Source organism: Eschrichtius robustus, chromosome 5 (assembly GCF_028021215.1).
Source record: "Eschrichtius robustus isolate mEscRob2 chromosome 5, mEscRob2.pri, whole genome shotgun sequence".
NCBI classification, from domain to species: Eukaryota; Metazoa; Chordata; class Mammalia; order Artiodactyla; family Eschrichtiidae; genus Eschrichtius; species Eschrichtius robustus.
This window is the reverse complement of record NC_090828.1, coordinates 51517464-51532788: the sequence shown is the minus strand read 5'-3', so window position 1 is coordinate 51532788 and position 15325 is coordinate 51517464. Positions and strand designations below refer to the sequence as shown.

The 15325-nt window shown below is 35.2% G+C and overlaps 1 protein-coding gene across 3 annotated transcripts in view; it reads right to left on the bottom strand.

Annotated features, from left to right (window-relative positions):
• The window catches only part of PDE1A (phosphodiesterase 1A), a 266854-nt gene extending 251753 nt beyond the window's left edge, over nucleotides 1–15101 (bottom strand). For all 3 annotated transcript variants that reach the window (XM_068544825.1, XM_068544826.1, XM_068544827.1), the window contains exon 1: nucleotides 14670–15101. In XM_068544825.1, the coding sequence (XP_068400926.1) occupies nucleotides 14670–14722 (53 nt within the window). In that variant the 5' untranslated portion in view covers nucleotides 14723–15101. The remainder of the gene's footprint in view (nucleotides 1–14669) is intronic.
• Between the last annotated feature and the right edge of the window lie 224 nt (nucleotides 15102–15325).

Sequence of the window (15325 nt, the reverse complement as noted above, 5' to 3'; positions counted from 1 at the left end):
GAAGGGAAGTATAAGACAGTCCTAGGGGACAAGGAGTCATCCAAAATGAATGTAGCATGGGAATTTGTGAAAGGAAGAAGGAGATGAGGTAAACGAAGAGTAGGTATAAAGTGTCTGGAATGCCAGAAGAGTCAATATGTCACTTAGTTGAAAATGAAGGGTCACTGAAAATTATGGAAGAAGGTAGTGACATAACCATGACAAAGCTCTAAAGACTAATCTGATAACTCTAGAAACAAGGAACTGTGAAAGGAAGGGGTGGAGATTAGAAGGTCAGTTTGGAAAATATAACATTTTAGATGAGGGGGAAAATGTTTTGAAGTAAAAAGTCACAAAGGAAAGAGGAGAGAAATGTGTAATTTTCTAAGGACATAACTGAAAGGACTTGATATTTGTTTTGTTATGGAAGATAAGAAGTAGGGAGGCATCAAAAATAACTGAGATTTCAAGTCTAAATGGCAAGAGGGAAACATTTTATGCTTTCCTTAATAGCTGTCAACAAAGTAGCTGGGCTTAGGCTGTTCGTCTAAGCAATATTTCTCAAACGACAGTTTACTGGAGACTTTAATATCTTTGTAGATATTTAACACAAAGATTTCTAATATCAATTTAGGAAACACTAAATATCATATCATCCTCTTAAATATTTACATTTTACATAAACATAATAAAGTTCTAGGAAATAGTGTAGTAATGTGTGTGTGTGTACATGTGTGTAAAACTATTAACTCTCATGGGGCACTAATGTTGCAAGAGACAAGCACACATATACACCTGAACTTACTCTTATAGAGTAAGTATGTGTTATAATAAATCTCTTTGTGACAGATTAGTATCAGGTATCAGGAGGTCATTCAGGTGAAACATGTCTGAGATGGGAAGATATTGTCACTCTGGATAGAGCTGAGATCTACAAATGTAGATTTAGGAATCACCTAACAGAGAAGATAATTGAGATTATGAAAGGAGATAGTTTTGCAAGAGACTGGAGAAAGTAATGAGAGGATGTGGAAGCAACAGGCAGTCTACATTTTAAAAACTAATGAATGGAAGAAAGAGAGATTGAACAGTAACTTGATGGAGTAGAAAACCTAGGGGAAAATTATTTTAGAATGAGCTCTTCAACTTACTCAATAAGTTATGGAGATGTCACCTAAACATTCTAGTCTAAGACAAGTCTTAAACGTGGAATTCCAGATCCTTCCCTTGGCATCTCAATCTTTAAGGGAAAATTCAGAACTAATACTCCACCTGGAAGTCCTAAGGCCATTATCTCCTCAGAGTTAAACTCACAGCTTTAAGGTGGCCTTAAATGTTCTAATGTTTACACTCGGAGGTAGAACACCTCAGGATAACACACTAATAGGCATAACCATTAGTTTTCTGAGTAATGTTAGGCATTCTGGGGTCTGGCAACAGAGGAGGAGGAAAGAAAAGAGCAGAGAGTGGGAAGGAGCAACAATCATATTTTTATCTAGACATTTATGAGAGAAACAAGTTAAAAAATTAGATGTAAGCTAGTCATTCACCAGCGCAGCATTGACATAGCCTCCATTAAATGGGGCTAAATTCCCAACTGCGCTAATAAGAGAGAGGAAAACAATGTGTTGGTAGGTAAGAAGAAGGATTAAGCAGAACAAATTATCCTGATGATATACATCGATGAAAATTATTCAACTTTAACAATTCAACTTCCACATGAGTTTGTCTAAAAGCTGGTATACAGAATTAATAAGAATTTTTATATAAAGTCTAGGTCAATGGTTATTTAGTAACAACAGCTGTTTAAAATGTAGTCAGAATGTAGTCAGAAAGTGTTTTTCATTATTTAAATAAACAAATATCAAGAAATAATGAATCTACTCTAGAAATGGAATGTATTTTAAACAAATTGTGTCTTTACCACCCTGTACCACAAAACCAAATATCTTTTTTTTAATTTTTTAAATATTTGATTCTTAAGACAGAGAAAATAGCCTTATAAGGGCACTGTATTGTTTCCCTAATAGAATGTGGGATTTATTTTCCCTCTAAAAAATAGATTCTTAGTATAATATTTTAGAAAAACTATCACAATAAAGAAAAAAACTTTTAAATAACAAAACATGGGAGTTTTATGGCACTCAAGAACGATCTTAAATACATTAAAATAAAACACCATCAAACAGTAAATTTCAAGCATTTTGTGTATTAGGATATTTACCGAAAGTAAAGCCTGAAAAAAAAAGATTAATAAGGTGGCAACTGTCAAATTAGATTTTAATCGTTTCTATTAATGAATTCATAATGAAGTCACAATGAAATTTAGTTCTAGTCTTACACAATCTAGAAGCCACATCCTTCAGTATCTGCAAGGGTCTTTCCGCTACCTTGGAAAATGCAGTTTATATTATGGTAGAAACAAATCTCTTCTGTTTAGAAACACTTTCAAAGTAACTGCCTGAACTTTACCTTTCTATTCCCTCCTCTTTCTTTACTTCTTCTAGAGACAGTATTTTATATCCTAAAATTCCTAGTAAGGGCCTAATATATGACATGTCAAACCTATGTTTGTAAAGTCCTCACAGTAAATCATATGGCTCAGAGGACACATAGTAATTTACTTTTGCTCATTTTTTTCCCCTTGCTTCACCTCCAGAAAAGAAAATTTTCATGTATATCGTGTGTATTAAATAATTCTGAGTAGCTAAAAATTTTTTAAATGATTCAGGTGACTTCGTTGGCAAGTGCGAATGTGTTATACCTTAAGGAATGATTGTATAGCTGCCCTGACATACACATTAAGGTCTCCTAACATTATCTGTTAGGAAGGTGCAATCTGTAATAGAAGCCACACTTAACTGCTTGTTCTTAATGTCAGTACTCTTCAATGTTTCTTCCTCTGACTTGCTGTGACCCCTTGAGCCTCAATTTCTTTCTTCACCTATGAAATAGGGATCTATATAGTTTTCATTCTATTTCATAAGGATATCATGTGAACAGATAGTATAACAGATGTAAAAATAATTTTTTAAACCCTTGATATGGGATTCTACACAAGCACAAGCCATCATTATTCAAAATGGAGTTATTTGTAGATTGAACAGTCTACATTTCACTAAGCATGAATTTAAGGGCAATGCTTTTTTAAAAAAAGCAAAAGAGTTGGGTAAAATGCTGCCAAACTTGTGTGTACAGTGATACCTGGGTGTGATAATCCACACATAGCTCCCATCTGTTATTTCTTAATTTGCCCTCAGCTGTTTCAATAATGTGACTTTGTTCATCACTTCTCAATCTTTTCAAAATATTTCTTTTCCTTTTTTTAAACTCACACCATCACAGTTATGTAATAGAACATTAACTATTCTCTGAACTAGGCAACATTTTTTTGCCTAAGCTTCTCTAAGAGTAGATAAAAAATGTTAACTATGGAGACATTTCTTGGGGTCAGACTATATTCTAGGTAACATAAGAAAAGAAATAATTAAAGGATGAAAACAAGACTACCTGAAAACAAAATGAATTTCAGAAAAATAAAGGAGACATTTTCTGAAAAAATTTAGGGGAACAAAAATGTGTACTTTGAAACATTAATTTCTGGAGATATTAATATGCATTATATAGAAATAGAATATGATTTGGGAAATACTGGAGTAAACAATCTTATTTTACTGCACGAATTCTAATATTCCTTGTAAATCTCTAAGAGGAGAATGAGTATGACAGGCAGTATTTTCCAAACTTATTTGATGTTTTGTTCAGAGTATCTCGGGGGAATAGTGCCCTATGATGAAAAAGCATTTTGGAAATTCCGAGCTCAGGAGTTTGGTTCATCAGGTTTGTCGGTTTTAACAACAGACCAGATGGGTGACAGCACATATTTACAAAATAAATGCAGTATGGCCCTTGACTTGCTAGCCCTAACCAAGCTTTCAGCTACACATCTTTTCCACACACAGAAGCTCAGCTCTATGCTGGCCATTCAGGAATTCTCCCTATTGGCAGAACTCTCCCAAACACTTCACGCACTTTTGTATTCCCATGTCTTTGTGTATGCTATGCCATCTTTTTGATGTCCTTTCTTTCTGCTACTTGCCTGTCAAAAGCCTATGTACCCTTCAATGTTCATCCTCAAATGTTCCTCCCTCTTCTGTCATTGTCTTTCATGTGTGCTTCTCGTTAAGGCAGTAGTTCTCAAACTTGGCTATACATTAGAAATACCCAGAGAGTTTTAAAAAAACACTGATTCCTGAGTCTCATCCAGCAATTTTGATATAATAGGTCTGAGATACAACCCTGGTATTGGGATTTTCAATTCCCCAGTGATTGTAAGACAGCCAATGCTGAGAACAATTGCTCTGGAGTCCATGATAATTTGTCTCTGTACTTTATAGACCTACATCCTAAAAAAGGGTTAAAGATTTTTTAGAGGAGAAACTTACCCCTCTTCATATGCACAGATCCCTGTACCCATAGACATTTTTGAATGAAAAAAGAAAGTACTGTATGATCTCACCTATATGTGGAATCTAAAACAAAACAAAACAAAAAACAAGCTCATAGATACAGAGCACAGACTGGTGGTTGCCAGAGGTGGGAGAGTAAGGGGAGGTGATATACTGCTTCACATAGAATATATTTTACCTGTTTATTAAATTAACAAAATTCATTTCACCTGAAAAAAATTATTGGGCTTACATTTCCAATGTTGATGCTAATTTTATTAAAAGGTTTTCCAAACTACTCTGCTTTTCCATTCCTATCGTATGTAAATTATATCATTAAGGAAAGTGGCTCCCAATCTAGCTGTCAATCAGCATAGAACCGGGAGCATGAAGAAATAATCAAAGCTTTCTACTCCCAGACCTACTGAAGCTGAATCCCTGAGGTTAACTTCTGAAGTTTATTTTGTTTTGTTTTAGTTTGGTGTAGTTAATTTAGTTTAGTTCAGTTTAGTTCTGTAAGCTGCAATTCTAATGTCAGTAGCAAACATTCATTTTGTGAATCAATGATTTAAAAGAGAAATTTTATAATTTGTGGCTTTTATGAAAACATTTACTCATTATGGTAGTGTTTGGGAGGGTTCAGTAATAGAAAACAATATCATAAATCTATCCCATAAAAATAAATCATTTTTAAAAGATAATAATCATAAATCCCTAGAGAATACACATTATGGATGAGACGAATATTATTCAAATGCATAAGAAAGTATTATTTTATTTTACTATTTACAAGGCCTTCTTTCCATGTCTTAGTTTTAATGGAATTGGAATCGAATTGCCCAAAATTATGTAATTAACTATATTCAGCTTTTATTAAAATAACTAATTTTCTCAAGTCTGTTAGCATGACACTTGGTAAAAATCAATTCTCCAAGAGGAATTAGGAAAGTATAGGTCATTATGGGTGTAATAGCTCATGTTTTGAGCAATTAGGGGAAACTTCTTTAACTTTAAACTTTTTTTAACTTTTTAAACCAGGAATCTCAGGCATGCTATAACCCTGGAGTCAGGTAAGGCACATTTGACCCATCAGCCACCGAAGGGTCAACTAGACTTCACTATTCTGTTACCATATATTTTTTCCTATTCTCCCTGGTCACTCAGATAACTTTAACAGCATGAAAGAAAATTTCAAATTATTGCTGTATCTTCAATGACTGAATGAACTATGGCTGAACTAAAGGAAAGAAGAATCAGAAAGAGCATAAGAGCTTTCGAAGAGCATTAATTGTATTAATTAATGTGTTTCCTTTTATTAATGCCCTCCCCCACCAATTCTGGTCTTGGTCTTGTAACTTTCTGATTTTTCCAATGAGAAGTAGCAACTTGACTCAAAGAGAGACTTGAAAAAGTGTAAGTTTATCCTTCTTTTCATGAATTCCTGTTATTACCGTGAGAACATGTCCAGTCTAACCTCCTGGAGGGATAAGAGGTACACATGGAAGAAACCCAAGTTGTATAACCAAGGTCCTCCTAGACCAGCCAGCTCACAGCAAACCCACCATCTGGCCACAGTTGCATGAGAAAGCTTCATTGAGATCAACCAACTTTGGCACAGATCACAGAACCACTCAGCTAATCTATAGACTCATGTCATTTTAAGTCGCTATGCTTTAGGGAGATTTAAAAACAGCGATAGCTGGCACAATTGTCTTCAGTGTTTGAAAGGCTGTCCTGTGAAAGAGAACATTTGGATCCTTCTTGTGCCAGTTCTACTAAGAGAGAAAAATCTGTATTGATAGGAAGACAGATTTCCTTTTGAGAAAGTACTTTCTAACAAGTCATAGTTGTTCAAGGATATCAGTGTTGAATTCCCTGATTCTAGGATAATTCAAGTTGGGGCTAAAATGAATGCATTTTATTCATTCAACAATTATATATTTCTTCATCTATTCCTTTAATGCTACAAAATTATATACAGATCATCAGTATAAGTATGTTGTGGAGTATATTGGTTTTCTCATTCTTTAACTGGTATTAGAAACAAGAGCCAAGTACCCACTCCTCTAGTAATCCTCTTGGATGTAGCTGCCAGAATTTTCATCCAAGATTCATTGGCCATCATTCACCCTGAAAATGGAGAGATGACCACTATGTGGACCTAAGGAAACAAATTATTCATTCTATCATTCATTCGTTTTAAGGGTCAACAGCTAACAGGCTTCAGTTGGAGTTTGTTCAGTCTATCAGTGTTTTTAAAAATGTGAAACCAAATGTTTCGTGTTTTCCATCTATCACAGTTCCCAGCACTTCCTATTTCAAACATTTACAGTGCTGACCTGGTCCCTTTAGGTATTTAAGTTTAAAGACTTGGTAAGTTCTTACTTATGACTCACATTCTACCAAAAGTTATAGGAAATACAGAGATTCAATATGGATTCCAGCCTTAGGAATCCTACAGTTTTGGAGGAGAGTTGATCCCCTTAAGTAATTATAATAGACTGGAGTGAAACGTGCAGTAAAAGAGATGCAGATAAAATGACATGGGATCACAGAATTAGAAACAATTGGATGCAGCTGGACTGAGAAGCCAATGCTTAATTAGTGGGCACAGAAATTACAGAGTCTCTGTTTTTCTATTAGTTGTTTCTCAAAGACATCAACACTGGAATGGTAATAAGCATTTGAAATCTTCCTTAGCGATCTCCAACAGACACGTGGTCCAGATTATCACGTCCCTAATTTCATCCAAATTTTAATTTAATGATACAATTTAAAAGTGACTTGACCTACTACAATTTTCTTTTCCTTCTTTAATTAGGACTCAAAAAATCGCCACATTTGTATGTTAAAGATACAACCCTACTGTTCTTCATTACCACAGGTCTTCAAACAACTTGTTCCAAGCTCTTTGATCCTTAAAAATGTCAAATTAAATATTAATATTTTTAAAGCTGAAGCGATGATTTTCATAATAAAAGCTCATGACTTTCAATGCCTAAAAACAATTTGTTAATGAGTATATAATTAACATTTAAATATCTGTTTTGATGTAATAAACAACACTTCTAAAAATAACATCCTAAGATCCTAAAAGCTAGAGTCACCAAAACACCAAAAATGGACACAAATTTGACTCAGAATTAACACTTCTCCATAACAAAAAATATGACTCTAATGGAGCAGGCTTGGGATGTTACAAAGATAACTCTGGAAGCTTTATCATCTGTTCCTTCAAAAGCACTGTGACTTGCCCCCTACACTTCCAGCAGCTCCAATTCAGGAAACGTTGGATTTTCCTCAATTAGAGATCAGGTCCAAGTGGCCTTAATCAAATACGTAAATAAACTGAAGCTTTCCCATGAGAACTATCAAAATTATGTCATGTTGAGTCACAGAACCAAAGAGACTAGGTTTATAAATACTGCAGACTTCTTTAACCTTATTCTCTATAAACCTACAGGTCATCTTTAACCTTACTATTATTTTTTCATTGCTATTATTATTATTTTTCATTGCTTTTTACCTAAAACTATAGGTAACAGGCTGATTATTCCAAATATAAAATTTTCCAGATGGTATAAAACCGTATAATTATCCCCACTAGATCATTTTACCTGCATAATCTTGATTTTCCTCATTTCAAACATTTCAGATCTTTGAAAAGCAGTTTCTAAATCACACCGATGTCCTAGATGAACGCAAACAGCACCAAGCACCTCTAGCTTAGAAAACAAAATTTGCATAGCTCCTGAGTGAGAGATGCTTTCCCATGTTTTAATCTATTCCTTTTTCCTGGATCCATACCCAAAATTATTAATTATGAATTTAATACTTCCTCATGAAGTTGCCCTGAAGAATATATGCTTGTACCTTGTCTAAAAATATGCTAAGATTTTGATGAAGAGTAGCTCTTGGTATTGTTACCACCTACTGCTATTGCTGCCACTAGTGATGATAAGTTTATTGGAAATAATTGAAATTTTTGTGAATTGTGGGTGAAATAATATCAGAAGGAGTGAATTACTCACTTCCTGACTTTAAAATGTATGATAAATTACAGTTTATCTATTTGTGATGACCATTTAAAAATTAGAGCTACTTTTATCACAACTGGGGGAAAAAAAGGCACCACAATGTCTGATAGTTTTTTCCTTGATAAACATTTCCTGTCTTACATTCAAATGTATTTGTTGTTTTACCCTGATCTTCGTAATTTATTTTAAAGATCAATTGTGTCTATTCCTTCCCTATAAGTCATACAGTGACCTTTGACCAGCAGCAACAACATCTTGACCTAGACAACTAAAAGTTTAATTTGTAATGAATATGTCTGTTATAAAATATATTTGTTCTTCTATTAATTAGCATTGTGTCTGATAATGTCACAGACTTTAAATTCATATCATTATGTCTATTTTCCAGAAGTTTTTTTTTTTTTAACATCTTTATTGGAGTATAATTGCTTTACAGTGGTGTGTTAGTTTCTGCTTTATAACAAAGTGAATCAGTTATACATATACATATATCCCCATATCTCTTCCCTCTTGCGTCTCCCTCCCTCCCACCTCCAGAAGTATTTTTCACTCTCATAGCAAGTGGAAATAACTTAAATGTTAATTATTTTGTTCTATCAATCAATTAATTGTCACTTACGTAAAAATTATCATTTAAAACAAAACCCTGAAACTAAATTTCCAGTATACAACTATGTAGCCATTGCAAGTCAATTCATTTTCCTTTTTCTCTCTTTTTTAAATAAATGAATTCACAATCACCTAGAAACAAAAACTGGCAAAATATTTTCATAGATATAGAGTTATATTATATTTTGGATTTGATTTACATAGAGCTTTTTCTTATGAGGAAATACATTTCATAAAAGAAAAGGTCTTTAATATACCATTCTAGGGCTTCCCTGGTGGGGCAGTGGTTGAGAATCTGCCTGCCAATGCAGGGGACACGGGTTCGAGCCCTGGTCTGGGAAGATCCCGCGTGCCACGGAGCGACTGGGCCCGTGCGCCACAACTACTGAGCCTGCGCATCTGGAGCTTGTGCTCCGCAAGAAGAGAGGCCGCGATAGTGATAGGCCCGCGCACCGCGATGAAGAGTGGCCCCCGCTCGCCACAACTGGAGAAAGCCCTTGCACAGAAACGAAGACCCAACACAGCCAAAAAATGAATAAATAAATAAATAAATTAGAAACAAAAACAAACAAAAAAATATATACCATTCTACTTCAACAGTTCACACTTTTTTTCCATGTAATTACTTTTCACTTTGATGACTTTATACTAAATACATTTCTCTCTAAAGTACACATTTTTTTGTGAGAAGGTGTTAAGAAGAGACTTAAAGCACAGAATGTCATAAATACTTAAATATTTATGAGACAAAAATACCAATGTCCTATAATGTATTACAATTTCTTTAAATTTTGAAGTGATTTTGCATTTTATATTATTTGTTCACGTTTTCTATTGTTCCCAAAACACTGAAGGAAATGGGTCTGAAACATGGAATAATTAACACCTAGAAAACTACTGTAAATTGGCAAAGCAGTCAGGTGCTCCACCTTATTACTGTCTAAAAATCAGTAATATTACTGATTACTTATTACTGTCTAAATATCAGAAATGTGGTGTCATCCCTCCATATTGGCAACTTCCGATCTAGCTTTGACACTGATGTTAATACACTTAGCATAAAGTGGGACTAAATAAAAATGATTACACTCCAAAAGGTATATGATTTAAAATATGTAACAGATATTTTATGCTATTTCTCTATAAAGAATAGATCACAACCTAGAAATTAGAATTCAGACCCAGCAATAGGGTACTAACCATCCCCAGTAGGTCCACAAACAAACAAAATTAGGACCGCTTTTCTTTTCCTAGGCATCTCACTGCTTTCTACATCTTCATGTGAAGAGAATATGCCTGCCAAAAACACACTCAGAATTCCTCTGCTAACAGACACTTGTAAAAATAAAACTTTGAAAAGACATAAAGAGAAGAAACAGCATGTTCTAAATGCTATGAAGAACCCAGCATGATTTTCATTGGTCTTGGGCCCTGGCAGCCATTCGACTTGCACTTTACTGTCTCAGCTCCAGGATGCATAGACCAGTTCTCAATTCTAGGGCTGATGAAGAACTATTTGTATGATTTCATTTGTGGCTTTTTAGTGCTACTTCTAATGAGAAGTCACCCCAAAAATAACTTAACCACTTTTGAATTCTGAAAGAGGTTCAAAAGGTTGTTGGTTCTAAAAAACACTAAATAAGGCTTAACATGTAAGAAGAGTTTCAATTTATTTTTTAAATTCATTTTTCTACCTACTTTCAGAAAGAATTTGAAGCAACAAACAGAAAAAGAAAAGATGCACATACAATAGAATTTGATAAAATAAAATATCAAATCAAGTGGGAGGAGATAATTACAACAAAACCCCAGACTTAAACACTTCATGGCAGTGAAATTCAGATAGGAATTATTTTCACAGATGCAATTTTATTAGGAGAAACAGATTTTTCATGTATCAAAGTCTAAGATTGATTCATCTGCTGGGAGTATAGAAAGTTCACTAAGCAATATGAGTATGCAGTAAGATGGAAGTGTCTTCAGCAATTGTTTTACTGAAGTTACGTAAAGGTACTTCATCTGAAATGTGCTGTAAATTGATGAATCTTTTTATATAAAGAGATTAATTATGATTACTAGAGATAAAATTCTGTGGTAATACAGAAAAAGAAGTTTTTAAAGGTCTAAAGAATGTGTGTATCAGAGGGCTCTCATATCGTGTTGATTCATATCTTGGATTTTAAAGATCTATGCAATTTTATTTTCTAAGTGCTGAGGAACAAACTCAGTGTTGTTGATGGAAAACACATTAATACATGTTTTGTAATAGTGTTTCCTTCCTGGAAAATTACAATATAAAGCCTAAAGTGTTTCTCTTGAGTAAAGGGAGAACCATCTCTTCTCGGTACAAGTCTGAGCTGCAAGAACATCTGCAGGCAGAACCACAAAATATGTCTGAGATGCATCATTTATATATGCTCAGGGCTGAATAGTCTCATTGATACCAAAGTAACATGTGAAATGCATGAAAGAGATCATATATACTCCCGCCTCGGCCATAAGAGAAACTCTGCCTTTGTTCCTTGCTTCACAGATCTGACATGAAAATGTATATCTAAAATTTCCATGATAGACTTTTAAAACATAGATTTAATAACCTAACTATGTGAAATGGTTTGGGAATCAGCACTGTAGGAGACACATTCTTAGAGGCAGTTTCTTAATAGCATGTAAGATTCCTCCCAGCCTTCCCAATAGCATACCAGCCATGGAATTTCAATATTCATCATCTCCTCTAAAAACCTCTCAACTAATTTTTTACACTTGATGGATGACTTTTACTATCTGAAATTTAGGGAGATCATGCTGATGAAAAATTGATATTAATTCAGTCTCAAAAATTAAATTTAAAAAATCTTGCTCTTATCTTTCTTAATTCACTTAGGTACCAGATTAGTCTGAAATCTGTCTTTTCCATTATAATTTCCCACGATGTTGTTATCTCTTTTTTGGCACCCATCATCGGCCTGTGCCATGGTTACTTAGATATATACTAGATGATCTGCCTTGTGAGGGCAGGTAAGGCTTGTTTTTTGTTATCATGTCTGGCCTCCCCAGTGCCATATCCCAGATTATGGACACGTCTAGTCAACCAGAGAATGCCAGGTGAATTGAATTAAAGCTGTGGGTTCAACTCCAGAAGAAAGTAGCATGTATATAGAAATTTGAATGGTGTCAATATGTCAGATGTTCCTAAAATAAATTCTGGGCTGATCTCTCTTAAAGACTAAAATTTTAAATGAATTATTTATAAAAAGCAAAGATACTTCACAAAATTTCTGTTAAACTTATAAACTAGCGCATATGAAACATTCTAGCACAGATTTGCTTACCATGTGGATTGAGAACCAGTGTGCAAAGCCCTTAGGAAGTGGGGTGCACACAAGTACATACTGAGAAGGAAAAGTCTGGTACATGGGTCTCTGACCAGAAAGGGCAGGCCTAGAAGGATGTCTCAGTGTGAAAGCCTGGACAGCCCAGGAAGAGACCAAGAGGACAAGGGAGCTGCGAAAGGAGGCTGACAAGAAAATGAAGTGAGACATGGGATATGGGCCAAAGATGCCAAAGCCAAGCTTAAACCACTTCCCAGCTTGCCCAAAAGCACAACTAGCTATTAGAAAGCCCATGCTGCATTTTACTAAAGAATAGTCTAAAACTTTCTCTGAGGAATTACATCTAGTCATTTGGATCTTTTAAGATACTCTCCACCTCCCTTTTCCCTCATCACAATCACATCCTGATTAAAGCAAAGTCAGCTGTCAACATGCCAGTTGACCAATCAATCCCACCCCACATCTAGCCTTAACCTGTTTTCAGTCAGGGACCCATTTCAACACTTACTTGAAATAATTGCCTGGGTGAAAGTATGTCCTCTTTGGTAGCTGTGTTTTCTGTTCTAGGTCATCAGGATGATGAAGCAATCATTTGAATTTACCAAATTTTATTCTAATTATCTGGACAAAGAATCCCACCTTCCACAAAGGATCTGCTCTTCATATGAAAAATAACAGAAGCACAGTCGAATTGCAATTCCCCTGCGAGTGGCACCTTAGCATATAATTTATCAGGAGGAGACAAGGATTTGGCATAAACCAATGAAAGATCACCTGCCACAAATTGCAACAGCTCCACAATGGAGTAATACACTAAAGTTGATGGCTAAGTGGATCTGATTTTATCCAACTTAACCTTGCCCTCCTGAACTTCTGAAGGTGCCCTCTTCAAGTGATGCCTCAGTGCGGTTGAGTTTGGAATTATCTGTGCAACTCTCATACCTCTTTGAAGTCACACATGCACTTGAGAGAAAATAGAAGTGAATTACGTAGGGACTGGAAGAACTTTTCCAGTTCTTGACATAAGAAATATGGCCGGCGAATACACATCTTGGGGGGGTCATTTTGGATTTTTGGTTAAATTTACAAATGCATATTTAAGTAGACACATTATATGAAATCCATAATATAGATTTAAAAATATTTATCTTCAAAAGGTTTTAAAACAGATTTGGGCTAACATTTTGTTTTAAGCATTGCAAGAGTATATTATTTGCTACCAATAATATTGTTGTAATGCTTAATCAATACATAAAATGGAAACATTTTATATAACTATACTCCTTGAGGCCCACTCTTATTCATTATTTAACAACCACAGAATGTCAGGAATTCCACCCATAAACTTCTATCATCCTGTTGTTAATTCAAGATCAACAACCAGTGGCTGCAAATTGACTTTAAAATTTAGTATTGTTAACATGTAGTATCTCTGCTATATTTAAGATATTATCTGGGGGGAAACACAAATTTGTTATCTAATTAACTTTTTTTAATTGTCTGTTTTAAGAGGCAGAAATTGTTTGTGTTCATTTTCTAGCTACTTTAAAATTCTTAATTCCCAATTCTGGATTCTAAAGCACGTAACAGGTAACTAAAGAATCAAGAGTTATAGAGTCAATGAAGAAATTGCTGCTCTCTTAGAAAAAGAGTGTCTCTCCCCTCAAAATAAAACCTTAGCCCAATCCATTATACTAGATCTACATTCTGCCTGGCCCAAAATTCCACCCCAGTGTAAAATATCTCCTATTGCCCTACTGTTTCTTTAACTGCTATACAGATACTCCTGAACTAGCTGTAAGATGTACACACTCTAGTATAATAGCCATCAAGTTCAAATTTGTCTCTCCATATATTACTTCAAAAACGTGTAGCATTCACAGCACTGAAATACTACTTCTGAGCGAAATCAGTTGAAAGAACCAAGCACAACCTTTCCCATTTACAGGGCTATGCAACCACTAGAAACAGGGAGGGATTGCATAATGTTTCAGAAGTTTTTCCAGTGCTATGTCATTCATGTGCATAAAAAGCTAATGCAATGCATTTCTAAAATACATTTTGAAGAATTAATAAAAGCTTGGGCATAGGGTTTCAGAAAATAGAAAATAAAAGGACTCCTTCAGTATGCATGAAGTTAAACTTTAGGCACACTCTTTATTGCTTTGCTGTAGCTTAGTGCCAGAATTCCCAAGTTAAGTATGAAAAAGAGAAAATACTTTTCCTGATAGCCCTGGAGCCACCTAGGATGTAGCATGACTTACCTAAAGATGGGTCTTTGGAGATGTTTCCTCCTGATTGTGACATGGTCATCCATTTAAAGGTGAAAGTTTAACTTGTTCCTGGAAACCACTCCAGAAATCCAGGGAGAGAATGTGGAAGCTTATCCTGATCTATTGTGCTGCAAGGAGCCCAGAAGGAAAAAGTAGTTTTCTCTTTCTCTTTTTGGGTGCTCGAGAAAACTTCCCTGCTCTCTGCCAGCTGAGCAGTGTGTCCATAGAGGCCACATAAGACAGGCACGTTGGGGCACTCCCCCACAGAGCAGGGTGTGCAAAAACACCGAGTCACGTTGACATGGACAAGAGAAGTGCACAGGACCCTCAGAAACAGAACAAAACAAACAGAAACCTTCCTACCCCCGTGGCACCCAGGTAGGAGCTCCCTAGGTTATTGCAGCCATGAGAGCACTCCTTCCACATGCTGGTCAAGCTCGGAAAATCTAAGTCCCTCCCTGTCTTTAAAACAGCCCGTTCTGAGGCTCAACTTTTTTCTTCAAAATAAAAGTTGTACAGCTGGTTCAGCAGTCCCATGTGAGTACCCTCTGAAAGTTTGTTCTGTTAAAATAAGAACTGTATACAAATTAATGAAGAAAGATGGACTCAGGCTGCATAGCTGGCTTGGATTCAAGAGATTATAATTA